The sequence below is a fragment of the Carettochelys insculpta genome, chromosome 16 (assembly GCF_033958435.1).
Source record: "Carettochelys insculpta isolate YL-2023 chromosome 16, ASM3395843v1, whole genome shotgun sequence".
Lineage (NCBI taxonomy): Eukaryota > Metazoa > Chordata > Testudines > Carettochelyidae > Carettochelys > Carettochelys insculpta.
The window spans coordinates 21,483,300-21,495,521 of NC_134152.1; the positions used below are offsets into that span (position 1 = coordinate 21,483,300).

Consider the following 12,222-nt stretch of genomic DNA (forward strand, 5'->3'; position numbering starts at 1 on the left):
ATCTCCCCTTCCCATCCATAGGACAGGTGGGGCAGCTGCTGTGGGGCGGCCACCTCACTTCGCTCCGTGGATGGGACAGCTCTGCACAAGTGTAAGTAGGAGAGGTGGAGACAGAGGTTGGAAATTGCGCCCTGGCGTGCTCCTTTTCGGAGATGAAAACCGAAAATAAATTGCAAAGCTTCATTGATGGAGCAAAACTAAATTGTAACTTGGTGAGAATTTGTAGCCTGTGCATAGAAAAGCAAAGACAATTTGCTGCTTTTTATCAGAGGCGTTCAGACCTCTACGCAGAAGCCTCCCAATAGCCCTGTGGGGGACTGTCCTACTAGCACACTCTTATTGGTATCCAGATTCACAAAGCCTCTTCTCAGGAGTGCACGTACAACTTACAAAATAAGCCAGGGGTGGCTAACCCACAGCTCTTGAGCTGCAGATGGCTCTGAGTGCCGTACACATGGCTCCTCCTCAGAGCTGTGCACTGGGATTGCTGTGTGCGACTCTGCGCCCGTATCCCACCAGTTGCTGGCAAAAGCGCACGGTGGCAGTGGTGGAGGCAGCTCTGGTGAGTCACCAGCGTCCAGGTAGAGTGGGGGAAGAGGGAGAGCCTCACTCTGGGGGCGGGGCGGAGAGCAGTGAGCCACATATTATATATTTAGATTTATTTTTATCAAGCTACCTCTCTCTTATAGCTATAGCTCTAGATAGATGAAAATAAATAGATCATGTGCGGCTGTTTGCTCTCTGTATCCATGTGGCTCTTGGCACTGTCTGTGGCTCTTTGTCCCTAACGGGTTGGCCATCTCTGAAACAAGCAAAAGTATCAGCAACTCAGAACATCCTGTGTTAGACGGTTTGTTCTTTGTTTCACAGGTAAGCAAACGGACAAGTAAAGAGGGTAGATTTTCAAAGGCACAAATGACAGAGCAGGTCTTACACAAGGAAATTTTCCCAGTATATTAACATGCAGTGCTTTTTTTTTTTTTTAATCTCTACACAAAGGTGCTGAAACTCGAGCCTCAAACCTTCCCCCCACAAAACCTGCCCATGTGGCCCTGGCTCAATGCACCTCCCCCTCCAGCAAACCCCCTGCATGGTTGGCTGGCCCCAGCTTAACCCCCCTCCACCTCCTACCCAGCTCAACCGCCCCCCGACTCCAGCTCAACCCCCTCCCGGCTTTTGAAAGCCCCTTCTTCCCAAAACCAAATGGGAAGAAGAGGCTTTGAAATTGAGGTCATTTCGAAAGGCCCTCAGCTACACAGGCAGTGTGTGTTTCGAAACCGGCACTTCCGAAGCACGTGCAGCTGCCATTATGCTAATGAGGTGCTGCATATTCCCGGAACTGCCTCCTTAGCATATTCCAAAGTGCCACATTACCATAGCCCCTCCGAAAGGAGTGGCTAGTGTGGCTGCAGCCCAAGAGATTCCAGTGGAATCCTGACTTGCCTCTGAGTGAGAGTTACTAAGGTTCATTATTGGCAGGGGAAGGGGAGGGACAGTGCCAACAAGTAGTACAAGGTTGGTTGAAAACAATGGATTCCTGTCTAGAACTAAAAAAAAAAAAATCCTCTCGTGTTGCTCTGCCTTGCATTGTATTTGTCTAAGAGTCCATGCAGCTTTGGGTCTTTCTCAACAGAACTTCTGATCCATTTATTATTTACCCACCCTTATTCATTAGCGAGACAAGAGGTGGGAGGTAAGATCTTCTTATGTCAATACAGCATGTTATTTCTAATTCATCATGGTGTGAAACCAGCAAATGCTTTTCTTGTTTGGCGGTGATTTGGAAGAGACGTATCATCTGAATATAATTACTTGTGTGTTGAACTTTCTTTTCCTTTCAGAATTATCACGTATCTTTACTGGCAGATAATAGAAGGAAGAAAGACGATGGTCAGACTGCTGCATGAGCAAATTATTAACGTAAGTTTGTTTTTCAGGTTTTGTATTTTAAAAAATGGGCAGCAATCATGGTAGCTGGTTTCCTTACATCTCTTGCGTATGACACTTACACGCACGCGGTTTCCATTTTGGCACAAATGAGAAGAGGGATACACTGAATGCACTTGACTAATGAATCCTGTGTGCAGTTTAAGATTCTCCTGGGCAGCGCACCATTGGTCATATCTTGTTTTTAATAAGCTATGCACTTGGGTGGCCACCCAGGAGAGATTGAAATGCCATCCAGCTGATGAGCAGAGCACCCGCAGCTGGCAACGTATGTTTCTACTGTTGGTGCACATCCACGTGTGCCTAGGTGCACATTACAAAATGCATTTCACATATAGATGGAAAAAATTAGAGGGAACACAGGTCAGATGCATTAATTAGAAACAAAGATGTGGTTGGTTTTCCACATAGGTGAGGGGGTCAGATGTTTGCCATAACTAAGCGTAAGGATATGGCACTTGACGGAACTAGTCTGATGTGGCTTCTGTGAACGTTTATTAGATTTGTTTTCAAAATCGACAGAAGTTGCATTGGTGCATGTGATCTTCTCTGTGCAAACGCCAACCCCACTAACGCTAATGCCTAAGAGGACAGTAGTGCCTGGATGTTGTAATAAAACACTGGAGGGCAGTTGCTTTATTTTCCTTGTGAAAATAAAAGTATTATTGGTTTTACTTTCATAAATATTATTGTTACGGTTTGTGCGAGGAGGGGTCTGAAATGCAGCACCCCAAAGGCTTTTGTGACAATGAAGACAGACTCGGGGGTGGCTTCACTACCAGGTTTTGTTGACAAAACTTACGTGGACACCCAAAAGTGGACAAAAGAAAAACAGCCACAGGGTGTTCGCGCTTGTATCCTCTGTCTATCGATCACGTCCATGTTGGGGGCACCATCATCAACAGCGTGAGCATTGCACTGTGGATACTATTCCCTCAGTTCCCCCACAGCCTCCTCAGTTGCTGGATGTGGCCTCATGGGTAGTTCTGTGAGATCTCCCTGCTGAGGAACATCAAAATAGCTCAGCAGTCTGTCCCGCTCCCGCTGTAGCAGCAGTCTGCCGGCTGCTGTGTTCCCAGTGAATAGCAGAAGAGGAGCATTCCAATGAACTCGAGCTGCTCTGTTTAGGAAACGAGCAGGACCTCAGTTATCAGGTACTTCCCAGAGCTTTGAAAGGGGAGCGTCACAAGCCTGCCAAGCAGCAGAGAGTGAAACACTGAGCATGGCCATCAGGGCAGGACTTGTAGGAGACTGGCAGAAGCCAATTTTCTTGACAAATCAGATAACAGTGTCTGCACTGGCTTGTTGACAATAACGGTCAGGCCAGGCTAAAGAGTTTGCTGGGCTGAACATGGCCCACTGATGACACCGGGCCAGTGGGTGGGGCCCGAGGTGGCACGCTGGTGGCATAGGGCTCAGCCGGTGTGTGGGGCCCGAGGCAGCATGCTGGTGGCACAGGGCCTGGCTGGTGGCTGGGGCCCAAGGCAGCACACCAGTGGCATGGGGCCTGAATGGTGACATGGTGCCCAGCCATTGGGCCTGATCAAAGAAGGGGTAAAGAGAAAAGTCTCTTGTTAGGAGTGGAAGTCTTTTGTTGCTGAAAATGGGCATTTTCCCCAACCAAAGTCACATTGCGCTGTTAAAGGTCACACTGGTTTTTTTTCTTGCCAAAAGGCAGTATTTTGGCAACAAAACTTGGTGGTGGAGACGTAGCCTTAGAGTAGCACCTTGGGTTGTCTGAAAGTTTTGGGTCCCAAGACCTTTGGCTAATCAGGGTTGGGCTAGTCTGGGGGCTAGCTGGCTTGCTAGGGAGGGGACAGGGACTGCCAGAGCTGACTCGCTTTCTGAGAATATGGAGAGTGGGACCTTTTTTCTGCATATAAAGTCTGGTTGGTTCTTGTCGTAGGTGAAATTTCAGCAGTTGGCGAACGTCCTGTGTATACTCCTTGGGCGGAAGCATAAGAATTGTCTGGGCTCCATGCTGGATCTGAATGTACTGATACACAGGCACCACTGGCTCTGCTCTAGTGGCCACAAGAACCCATATGGGTCAGAAGGATCCAACCTCTTGGCGAGAGTAGTCACTGTGTGGGGCTGTGCCACAGACTTCCAGTCTGCCTGCCTGCAGTGGAGGACAAGATTTTATCTCCTCTCTCTTGCCCTCCTCCCTCTGCCCAAGTGCAGGGTAGCTATGTAGTCTGATTTGTGAGCTTCCTGCAGAATTCAAGAATATAACTGTGCATAACAACTCCCTCTTCTGCATCCTCTTAGCTGGCTTTGGTCAAGCTAATGTTTCAGGCTGTTTCTCTCCCTGCATCCTCAGTAAACCTTCGAGGATATAGCCAACCTAGAGATAAGAGTTTTGGCTAATGGAATTAAAATATCTTCTGTTTGCTGTCTCTCTGGGAAATTATTTTGCTATACATATACCAGTCAATTTCTGTTATAGCTGTGCCAGTATAACTCTTTTGTGTGGGCATGAGATTTTGGATTTTTATTCCACTATTATTCCACTTTGATTGTAACTGCTATCCTGGCAATTTCTCCGCATACACAAACCTGCAAGTGCATTAGGAAGAATGTGTGCATTCACATTAATAACATTCATTTTTTTTCTCTGTTATAGGAAGGAAAGGATAAAATATTTTTACTTAATAAACTACGGGCACTGCAAACATCAAAACAAGATGCACGAAAAAGAGGACAACAAGTGGTCAGTTCAAAGGTGTGGGTTTTTCCGTGCTGTTCGCATTCTTTAGATGAGCAAGTGCAGTGTCCTCTTCTGGCCTTAGCTACAAACTGGTGACTTTATAAATCGATCACCATTTTGGGAGCTGCCCACTTTAGTTAACATCTCTGCTGAAGCTGGTTTGGACGTCAGTGCATTTGTTCCTGGCTGTAGCTTACTCATGGGATCAGCCTAAGATAAAAATCTCAAGTAAAGACAACTTCCCTGGTGGTGTTTATAAAGCCATAGGAAAAGCTTCCTAACGCAGGTGTGTTGTGACAGCCACAAAGGTTCAGCTACTCTTAGGCCTCCTGTAGAGTACTTGAAAAGGTGCTTTCCCCTTCAGCCAAAACTGAGCTATGTCAAAGGAGCTTATCACTCCATAGAAAACCCCATTTAACGTGAACACAGGTAGCTGTTAATATCTTTTGCCTTGAAATTAGCAGGTCAAGATTAGCCCAAAGGGAGGTTTTCGATCTTTACGTGAGCTCAGTTGAGCTCATTTGACTTGGAAAAAGGATCTTGTTCCTAGCCTAGACAGCACTAAGGTACGAGTCCATTTCTGGAATAGACCCGGCTGTGTGAGTTGTTCATAAGCTTCTGTCCTACATTCTGCTGGTTGTGTATTGTCACTCGGTATCTTGTGGGGATAGATGGACGGAGCTCTAAAATAAGATGGAATATTCTTGTCTAATTTCCTTCTGCCATTCAGCTGGTCTTATGTGCTGGTTAATCATCTGCTGTATTCTCCCCCTACCTTCAAAACTCACTCTTCTGGGCTCTTTAATGCTAAGATCACTTGCTTCTCTGTTACAGTCATTCTGCCTTTCTTTACAGATTTCCCCCGTTCCTACATCACACCCCACAAAGCCGCCAGAAAGAAAGGGAAGCAAGCTAAAAAAAAAAAAATAGTAAAAGAGCAAACGAAGGAAAAGAGTCCAAAGACAAAAAGAAGGAAATAAATTCTTTTTCTGTCGGGAAGCTCAGTGGTTTCTATTTCTCAAGCAGCATAGACAGAGTAGGCTATTTGCTACAGCTTCCAAAGCAGCTGCCTGAGCTCTGAGATCTGTCTTGCCTTTACAAGGCACAGAGCTCTTCTTTTCCACTTAATTATTTGTATAAAAAGCAATAAAAGATTTTATGGCAACTGATTGAACGGTCAGCGTAACGCGAGGGCCAAATATGCCAATCCAAACAGGAGACAGACCACCAGAACAGTATAGTGGTAAAGAGCCAGGGACTTGGAGCTGAGATCCAAACTCTGTTCCTGACTTTCTGGGTGGTTTTGGGCAGGTAATTTTCCATCCATGCCTCGGTTCCCATATCTGCAAATTGGGAGTTATGAGATTCTCCTGCCTTTGAGCTGATTTAACAAAAGGCTTTGTACAGTGCATGCCCAGCAGCACTTGTGTTATGTCCACAAGATGGAGAAAGAGCCAAATAAAACCCTGTTGCATCAATTCTTGAAAAAAGAGGCCGGGCCTGCCTGAGCAGGTCTATTCACGTCATCTTCAGGCCAGATGGAGGGGCCTGTCCCTGAGGTAATGAGCTCAAAGCACTTTGGCAGACAGGATTAGAGTTTAAAATGACCCCAATTAAACTGCAGAATGTGTTTGAAGTCAACTGATTAACTCCAGTAAAGGCAAGTGGTAAGTATTACATCTAGGAAGGAAAAGATCAGTTTGCCCTAGTGAAAAATGGGAGCTACTTGGCTGTGCTGCGAGTTGTAGGAGATCCCAAACGGAATATGAGCCAACAATGTGACACAGCTGCAGAAAGGGCTAATGCACTTACTGAGCACGTTAACAGGAGTGTTGTATGCAAGACGTGGGATGTAGTTACTCTGCTGTGTTTGGCACTGGGGAGGCCTCAGCTGGAGTACGGGGGTGACAAAACCCGGATACATTTGGAGAAGGATGTGGGCAAACTGGGGAGAGCCCAGAGGAGAGCAGCAAAAATGAGAAGGTGCAGAAAACCTGAACTACAAGCAGCGGTGAAAGTTGAGTGGGACCATAGGCAAGAAGATGAGCGGGGTGTGATATGACGGTACCTAAGCAATTGCAGGGTGGGGCCTCAGAGCAGGGGATTAGAGTGTGAGTCGAGGGCTCAGGGCAAAGGTGAACGGATGCAGGAGCTTAAGCGTATGGGAGGCTTGGGGCAGGGGGTGAGGGGTGTAGCGTCCAGAAGTCAGTGTTGGGGATGTGAGGAGGGGCTCAGGCAGAGGGCTGGAGTATGTGGTGAGTGCAGGACTCAGGCCTGGGGGCACAGGGCAGGGGACTGGGGATGTTGGGGGTATAGAGTCATGGCTGGGTTGTGGGGGATGCAGGAGTGGGGGCTCAAGGCAGAGGGTGGAGGTGTGTAGAGAAGTCAGAACCGGGGCGTGGGGCTCTGGGCCGGGGACTAGAGGGGTGTGGCATGCAGGAGGCAGGGCTGCAGTGTGGAGAGGTTAGGGCGAGGGCGAGTGTAGGGCAAGGGCACCATTTGGGGATGGGGTGGGCCACTGCCACATGTGCTGAGATGCTGCTGCTCTTCTTTCCCTTTCCCTGATGACCAGGGAGCGAGAGGAAAGCGCCAAGCTTGTGTGAGGTGCTCTTCCGCAACCATTGTTGATTTTGGACCTTCTGAAAACATGTACATCTGCTTAAGCTGGGCGGCCCTGCCCCTGACAGAAGCACACTTAACGTGCGCTCACACGTTCTTTGTCATTCATGTATATGAGGGGGAGGCCCAGCCTTCTACTGCCCAGGGCCACTCTCCTCATGTAGGTGTGTGCTCTCTGCATCAGCTCTGAAGGCAAGAACACCCAATACCGTCATGCAAACCTTTCTCTGCCAGCCGGGGTGCCTCGGGTAAGCCAGGAGCTGGGTGAGCCTCTTTGGATGAGAACAAAAGTAGGTGACGTGCCAAAGTCAAATTGAAGCTAAGGCCTTTTGGAGACGTGGAGGATGTAGGGTTTTGTTTTTAATCATATCTCTGATGCTAATTCTCCTAGAATTTCCAGCCAAGCTGAACCCAGGACATGTAGAAATCTAAGAAGGGGCTCTGTTAAAATCCTGTGGTGACTGGCTGTGAGTTAGTGCTCTCTGCTTGAGATAAATGTGTGCACTCTAGGGTTAACTGAGCAACAATAGTGAATGAGCACAGATGGGTGCCAGGACATCTGCCTATGAGAGCAGTTCTGAAATGAAGGTGGGAGTAGATAGCCATCCGTAACAGCTAGGCAAAATGTAATTGCTTCTCAAGCATGCATTTGCCAGTGACCTAACTAGCCTCCCTTTCCAATGTAGGTACTGGAACGCACTGCTGGTGAAGCTAGCAGGGAACAGAACACCAAGGGTACATCTAGACTATGGGGAAGATTGACCCGGGGGGATCAATCTTCCAGAGTTAGGTTTCATGTGCCTGCGAATTCGATTTCAAGTGTCTCTATCGGGGGGGTGGGGGGTCGGCTGTTGACCCCTGTACTCCTCAGTATTGCCAGGAATAAGGTAGATTGATGGCTGACTTTCTCCCATCTCCCTCCCTCTATGAAGACATCCAGGTAAGTTGATTCCAAATATAGCAATTGCTTACCTAGAATAGACTTAGCTAGAATTGCATATCTGCAATCAACTTACCTGCCTAGCATAGACCATGCCTGAGAAATGGCATTTATGTGCTTGGGAATATCCACAGAACAGCTACAGTTGTGGGTATTTACGTTCATGCTCGTCTGACATGCTCTCTTCCCCAGAGGAGTTCATCTTCGAACCAGCCATCTAAACCAGCTGTTCTGCAAATACCTTTGTCATTGACATCCTCCTTGGAAAGACCATTTGGGAGAAATGGAAGTGACTTCTATGCTGAGGTATGATAAACCAACCAAGAAGAGACTGTATCTACAGGGTAATTGTATGGAAGATAGGAGTTTTCGTTTGGCTATTGTGACAATAGGACCTCCTCAGTTTGCAGGCACCGTGATCCCGCCCCCCCCAAACATCAAAAACTGCTTCTAGTATAAAAATGTATCAAGTGAAGCTGTCAGAAAAAACCCTGCCCATTCATCACAAAGTCACATGAGATTGTCAGAAGCAAAAGATATGTTTAAGTGAGCAAACTCCTGCTTTGCACAAAAGATAACAGGCATATTGGTGGGAAAACATGGAAATAAATATTCTGATTTTTTTACTATCAATTTTGTTTTCAGTCCTCCTCCGCTGGGATATCAGAAAGGATTGTCCATTCTCCTGGTAAGCAGTAAGCTCTCAACACACAGAAAACAGCTTGCAGATGTTCAGCTTAGTTAGATTTTGAAATGCAAAGGTCAAAGTATCTTACTGGCTACAGAAATCTGCCTTCTGTTGAAGGGCAGGAACAAATAATCAGATGTAGCCATTAGAGCCAAAATATTCAGAAGCAGATGTTGGTTTCTCGTGCCTGGTGACCCACACACAATTCTGTTATGCACTCATGAGGAGCCCATCTTAACTCATTTCCTAAGACTCAGGGCATAACCTTATTAATTTAGTTACCAACCTTTTACCCCATTCATTCCTAGGGCTCAGATGCAACTTTACATTCTAGAGAGCATCCATTCCAACTCTGTTCTTAGGGTTCACGCACAACCCTGTCAATTTAGACAGCCACCCTCACCTTTCTATGGGCTCAGGACATCTGAGGTCTTTTACCATTGAAAGAGCCTTACACAGTAATACCCTAATTTGTCTTTATTAACAGTAATGCACATAGAATCACAGAATCATAGGGCTGGAAGGGACCTCAGGAGGTCATCTAGTCCAGCCCCCTGCTACAAGCAGGATCAACCCGTACTAAGTCATCCCAGCCAGGACCTTGTCCAGCCAGGACTTAAAAACCGCAAGGGATGGAGAATCCACCACCTCTCTAGGCAATGCATTCCAATGCTTCACCACCCACCTGGTGAAGAAGTTTTTCCTAATATCCAACCTACACCTTTCCCTCTTCAACTTCTGACCATTACTCCTTGTTCTGCCATCTGACACCACTGAGAACAGGTTCTCACCCTCCTTTTTAGAGCTCCCCTTCAGGAAGTTGAAGGCTGCTATTAAATCACCTCTAAGTCTTCTCTTCTGTAAACTAAACAAGCCCAAATCCCTCAGCCTATCCTCATAGGTCTTGTGCTCCAGACCCTTAATCGTTTTTGTTGCCCTTCGCTGAACCTGCTCTAGCAATCCACATCCTTGTTATACTGGGGGGCCCAAAACTGGACACAATATTCCAGATGTGGCCTCACCAGTGCCGAATAAAGAAGAATAACTACTTCTCTAGATCTGCTCGAAATGCTCCTCCTAATGCACCCCAGTATGCCATTAGCTTTCTTGGCTACAAGGGCACACTGTTTACTCATATCCAGCCTTTCATCCACCATAACCCCTAGGTCCCTTTCCATCGTACTGCTGCTGAGCCAGTCGGTCGCCAGCCTGTTAGCAATGTTTGGGATTCTTCTGCCCCAGGTGTAGGACTCTGCACTTCTCCTTATTGAACCACATCAGATTTCTTTTGGCCCAATCCTCCAATTTATCCGGGTCACTCTGGATTCTCTCTCTACCCTCCAACATATCTACCTCTCCCCCTAGTTTTGTGTCATCCGCAAACTTGCTGAGGGTGCAACCCAGTCCCTCATCCAGGTCATTAATAAAGATGTTCAATAACAGTGGCCCCAGAACCGAGCCTTGCGGCACTCTGCTTGAAACAGACCGCCATCCAGATATCGAGCCATTGACCACTACCCATTGGCCCCGACCATCAAGCCAGCTTTCTATCCATCTTATAGTCCAAGGATCCAATCCATACTTCCTTAACTTATGGACAAGAATGTTGTGGGAGACCATATCAAAAGCCTTGCTGAAGTCAAGGTATATCACATCCACTGACTTCCCCATGTCCACGGAGCTTGTTACCTCGTCATAGAAGCTAATCAGATTAGTGAGGCAGGACTTGCCCCTGGTGAATCCATGTTGGCTACTTTTGATCACTTTCCCCTCTTCCAAGTGCTTCAAAATGGATTCCTTGAGGATTCCCTCCATTATTTTCCCAGGGATTGAGGTAAGGCTGACGGGTCTATAGTTCCCTGGATTGTGCTTCTTTCCTTTTTTAAAGATGGGCACTACGTTTGCCTTCTTCCAGTCATCCGGTATCTTCCCCGATCTCCAAGACTCTTCAAGGATAATGGCCAAAGGTTCAGCAATGACCTCTGCCAATTCCCTCAGTACCCTGGGGTGCATTAAATCCAGACCCATGGACTTGTGCACATCTAGTTTTTCTAGATAGCTCAGAACTTGTTCCTTTTCCACAGATGGCTGCCCTCCACCTTCCCATACTGCATCATCTAGGACCATCATTGGGAAGTTGACTTTGCCCGTGAAGACTGAGGCAAAAACAACGATTGAGTACTTCAGCTTTCCCTGCATCATCTGTCACTAGGTTACCTCCCTCATCCAGTAATGGCCCCACACCTTCTCTGATAACCTGTTTATTGTTCACATGCCTGTAGAAACCCTCCTTGTTATTCTTCACATCCCTTGCCAGCTGCAGTTCCAATTGTGCTTTCGCTTTCCTGATTACTGCCCGGCATTCTCCAGCCGTATGTTTATACTCCTTCTTAGTCAACTGTCCACGTTTCCCTTTCTTGTATGCATCCTTTTTGAATTTAAGCTGACTAAGGATTTCCCTGTTAAGCCAAGCTGGTTGCCTACCATTTTTGCATTTCTTACTACGCAGCGGGATTGTTTGTTTCTGTGCCTTCAGTAAGACTTCTTTAAAATACTTCCAGTTCTCTTCAACTCTTTTCCCCTTCATCTTCATTTCCCAAGGGATCCTGCTCATCTGGTCTCTTAGGGAGTCAAAGTCTGCTTTTCTGAAATCAAGGGTCTGTATGTTACTGGTCACCCTCCTTCCTTTCGTCCGGATCCTGAAATCTACAATCTCATGGTTGCTGCAGCCCAGGTTCCCTCCCACTTCTATTTCTTCTACTAGTTCTTCCCTGTTTGTGAGCAACAGGTCAAGTTGCGCACAGCCCCTGGTCAGTTCCTTCAGCACTTGTACCAAGAAGTTATCCCCAGTAGTCTCCAAAAACTTCCTGGATTGTCTGTGTACTGATGTGTTGGTCTCTCAACAAATGTCTGGATGATTAAAGTCTCCCATGAGAACCAGGGTCTGTGATGTGGAAGCTTCACTAAGCTGCCTGAAGAAAGCCTAATCTATCTCTTCTCCCTGATCTGGCGGCCTATAACAGACACCAACTACAACATCACCTCTGTTACTTCCACCTCTAAGCTTACCCCAAAGACACTCAACTGGATTTTCTCCTTCTTCATACTGGAGCTCTGAGCAATCATATTGCTCCCTCACATAGAGCACAACCCCTCCTCCTTTTCTCCCCTGTCTGTCCTTCCTAAGCAATTTATAACCTTCCATGACTGTGGTCCAGTTATGCAAATCGTCCCACCAAGTCTGTCATTCCAACCACCTCATACTTGTGTGACTGTGCCTGGGCCTCTAATTCTTCCTGTTTGTTCCCCAGGCTTCTG

The 12,222-nt window shown here is 47.0% G+C and overlaps 1 protein-coding gene across 3 annotated transcripts in view; it reads left to right on the plus strand.

Moving 5' to 3' along the window:
* The window catches only part of TMC5 (transmembrane channel like 5), a 57,442-nt gene that overhangs the window by 42,264 nt on the left and 2,956 nt on the right, over nt 1–12,222 (plus strand). For all 3 annotated transcript variants that reach the window (XM_075010503.1, XM_075010506.1, XM_075010505.1), the window contains 4 exons: nt 1,842–1,920; nt 4,574–4,672; nt 8,409–8,522; nt 8,862–8,904. In XM_075010503.1, coding sequence (XP_074866604.1) covers nt 1,842–1,920; nt 4,574–4,672; nt 8,409–8,522; nt 8,862–8,904 — 335 coding nt within the window. The remainder of the gene's footprint in view (nt 1–1,841; nt 1,921–4,573; nt 4,673–8,408; nt 8,523–8,861; nt 8,905–12,222) is intronic.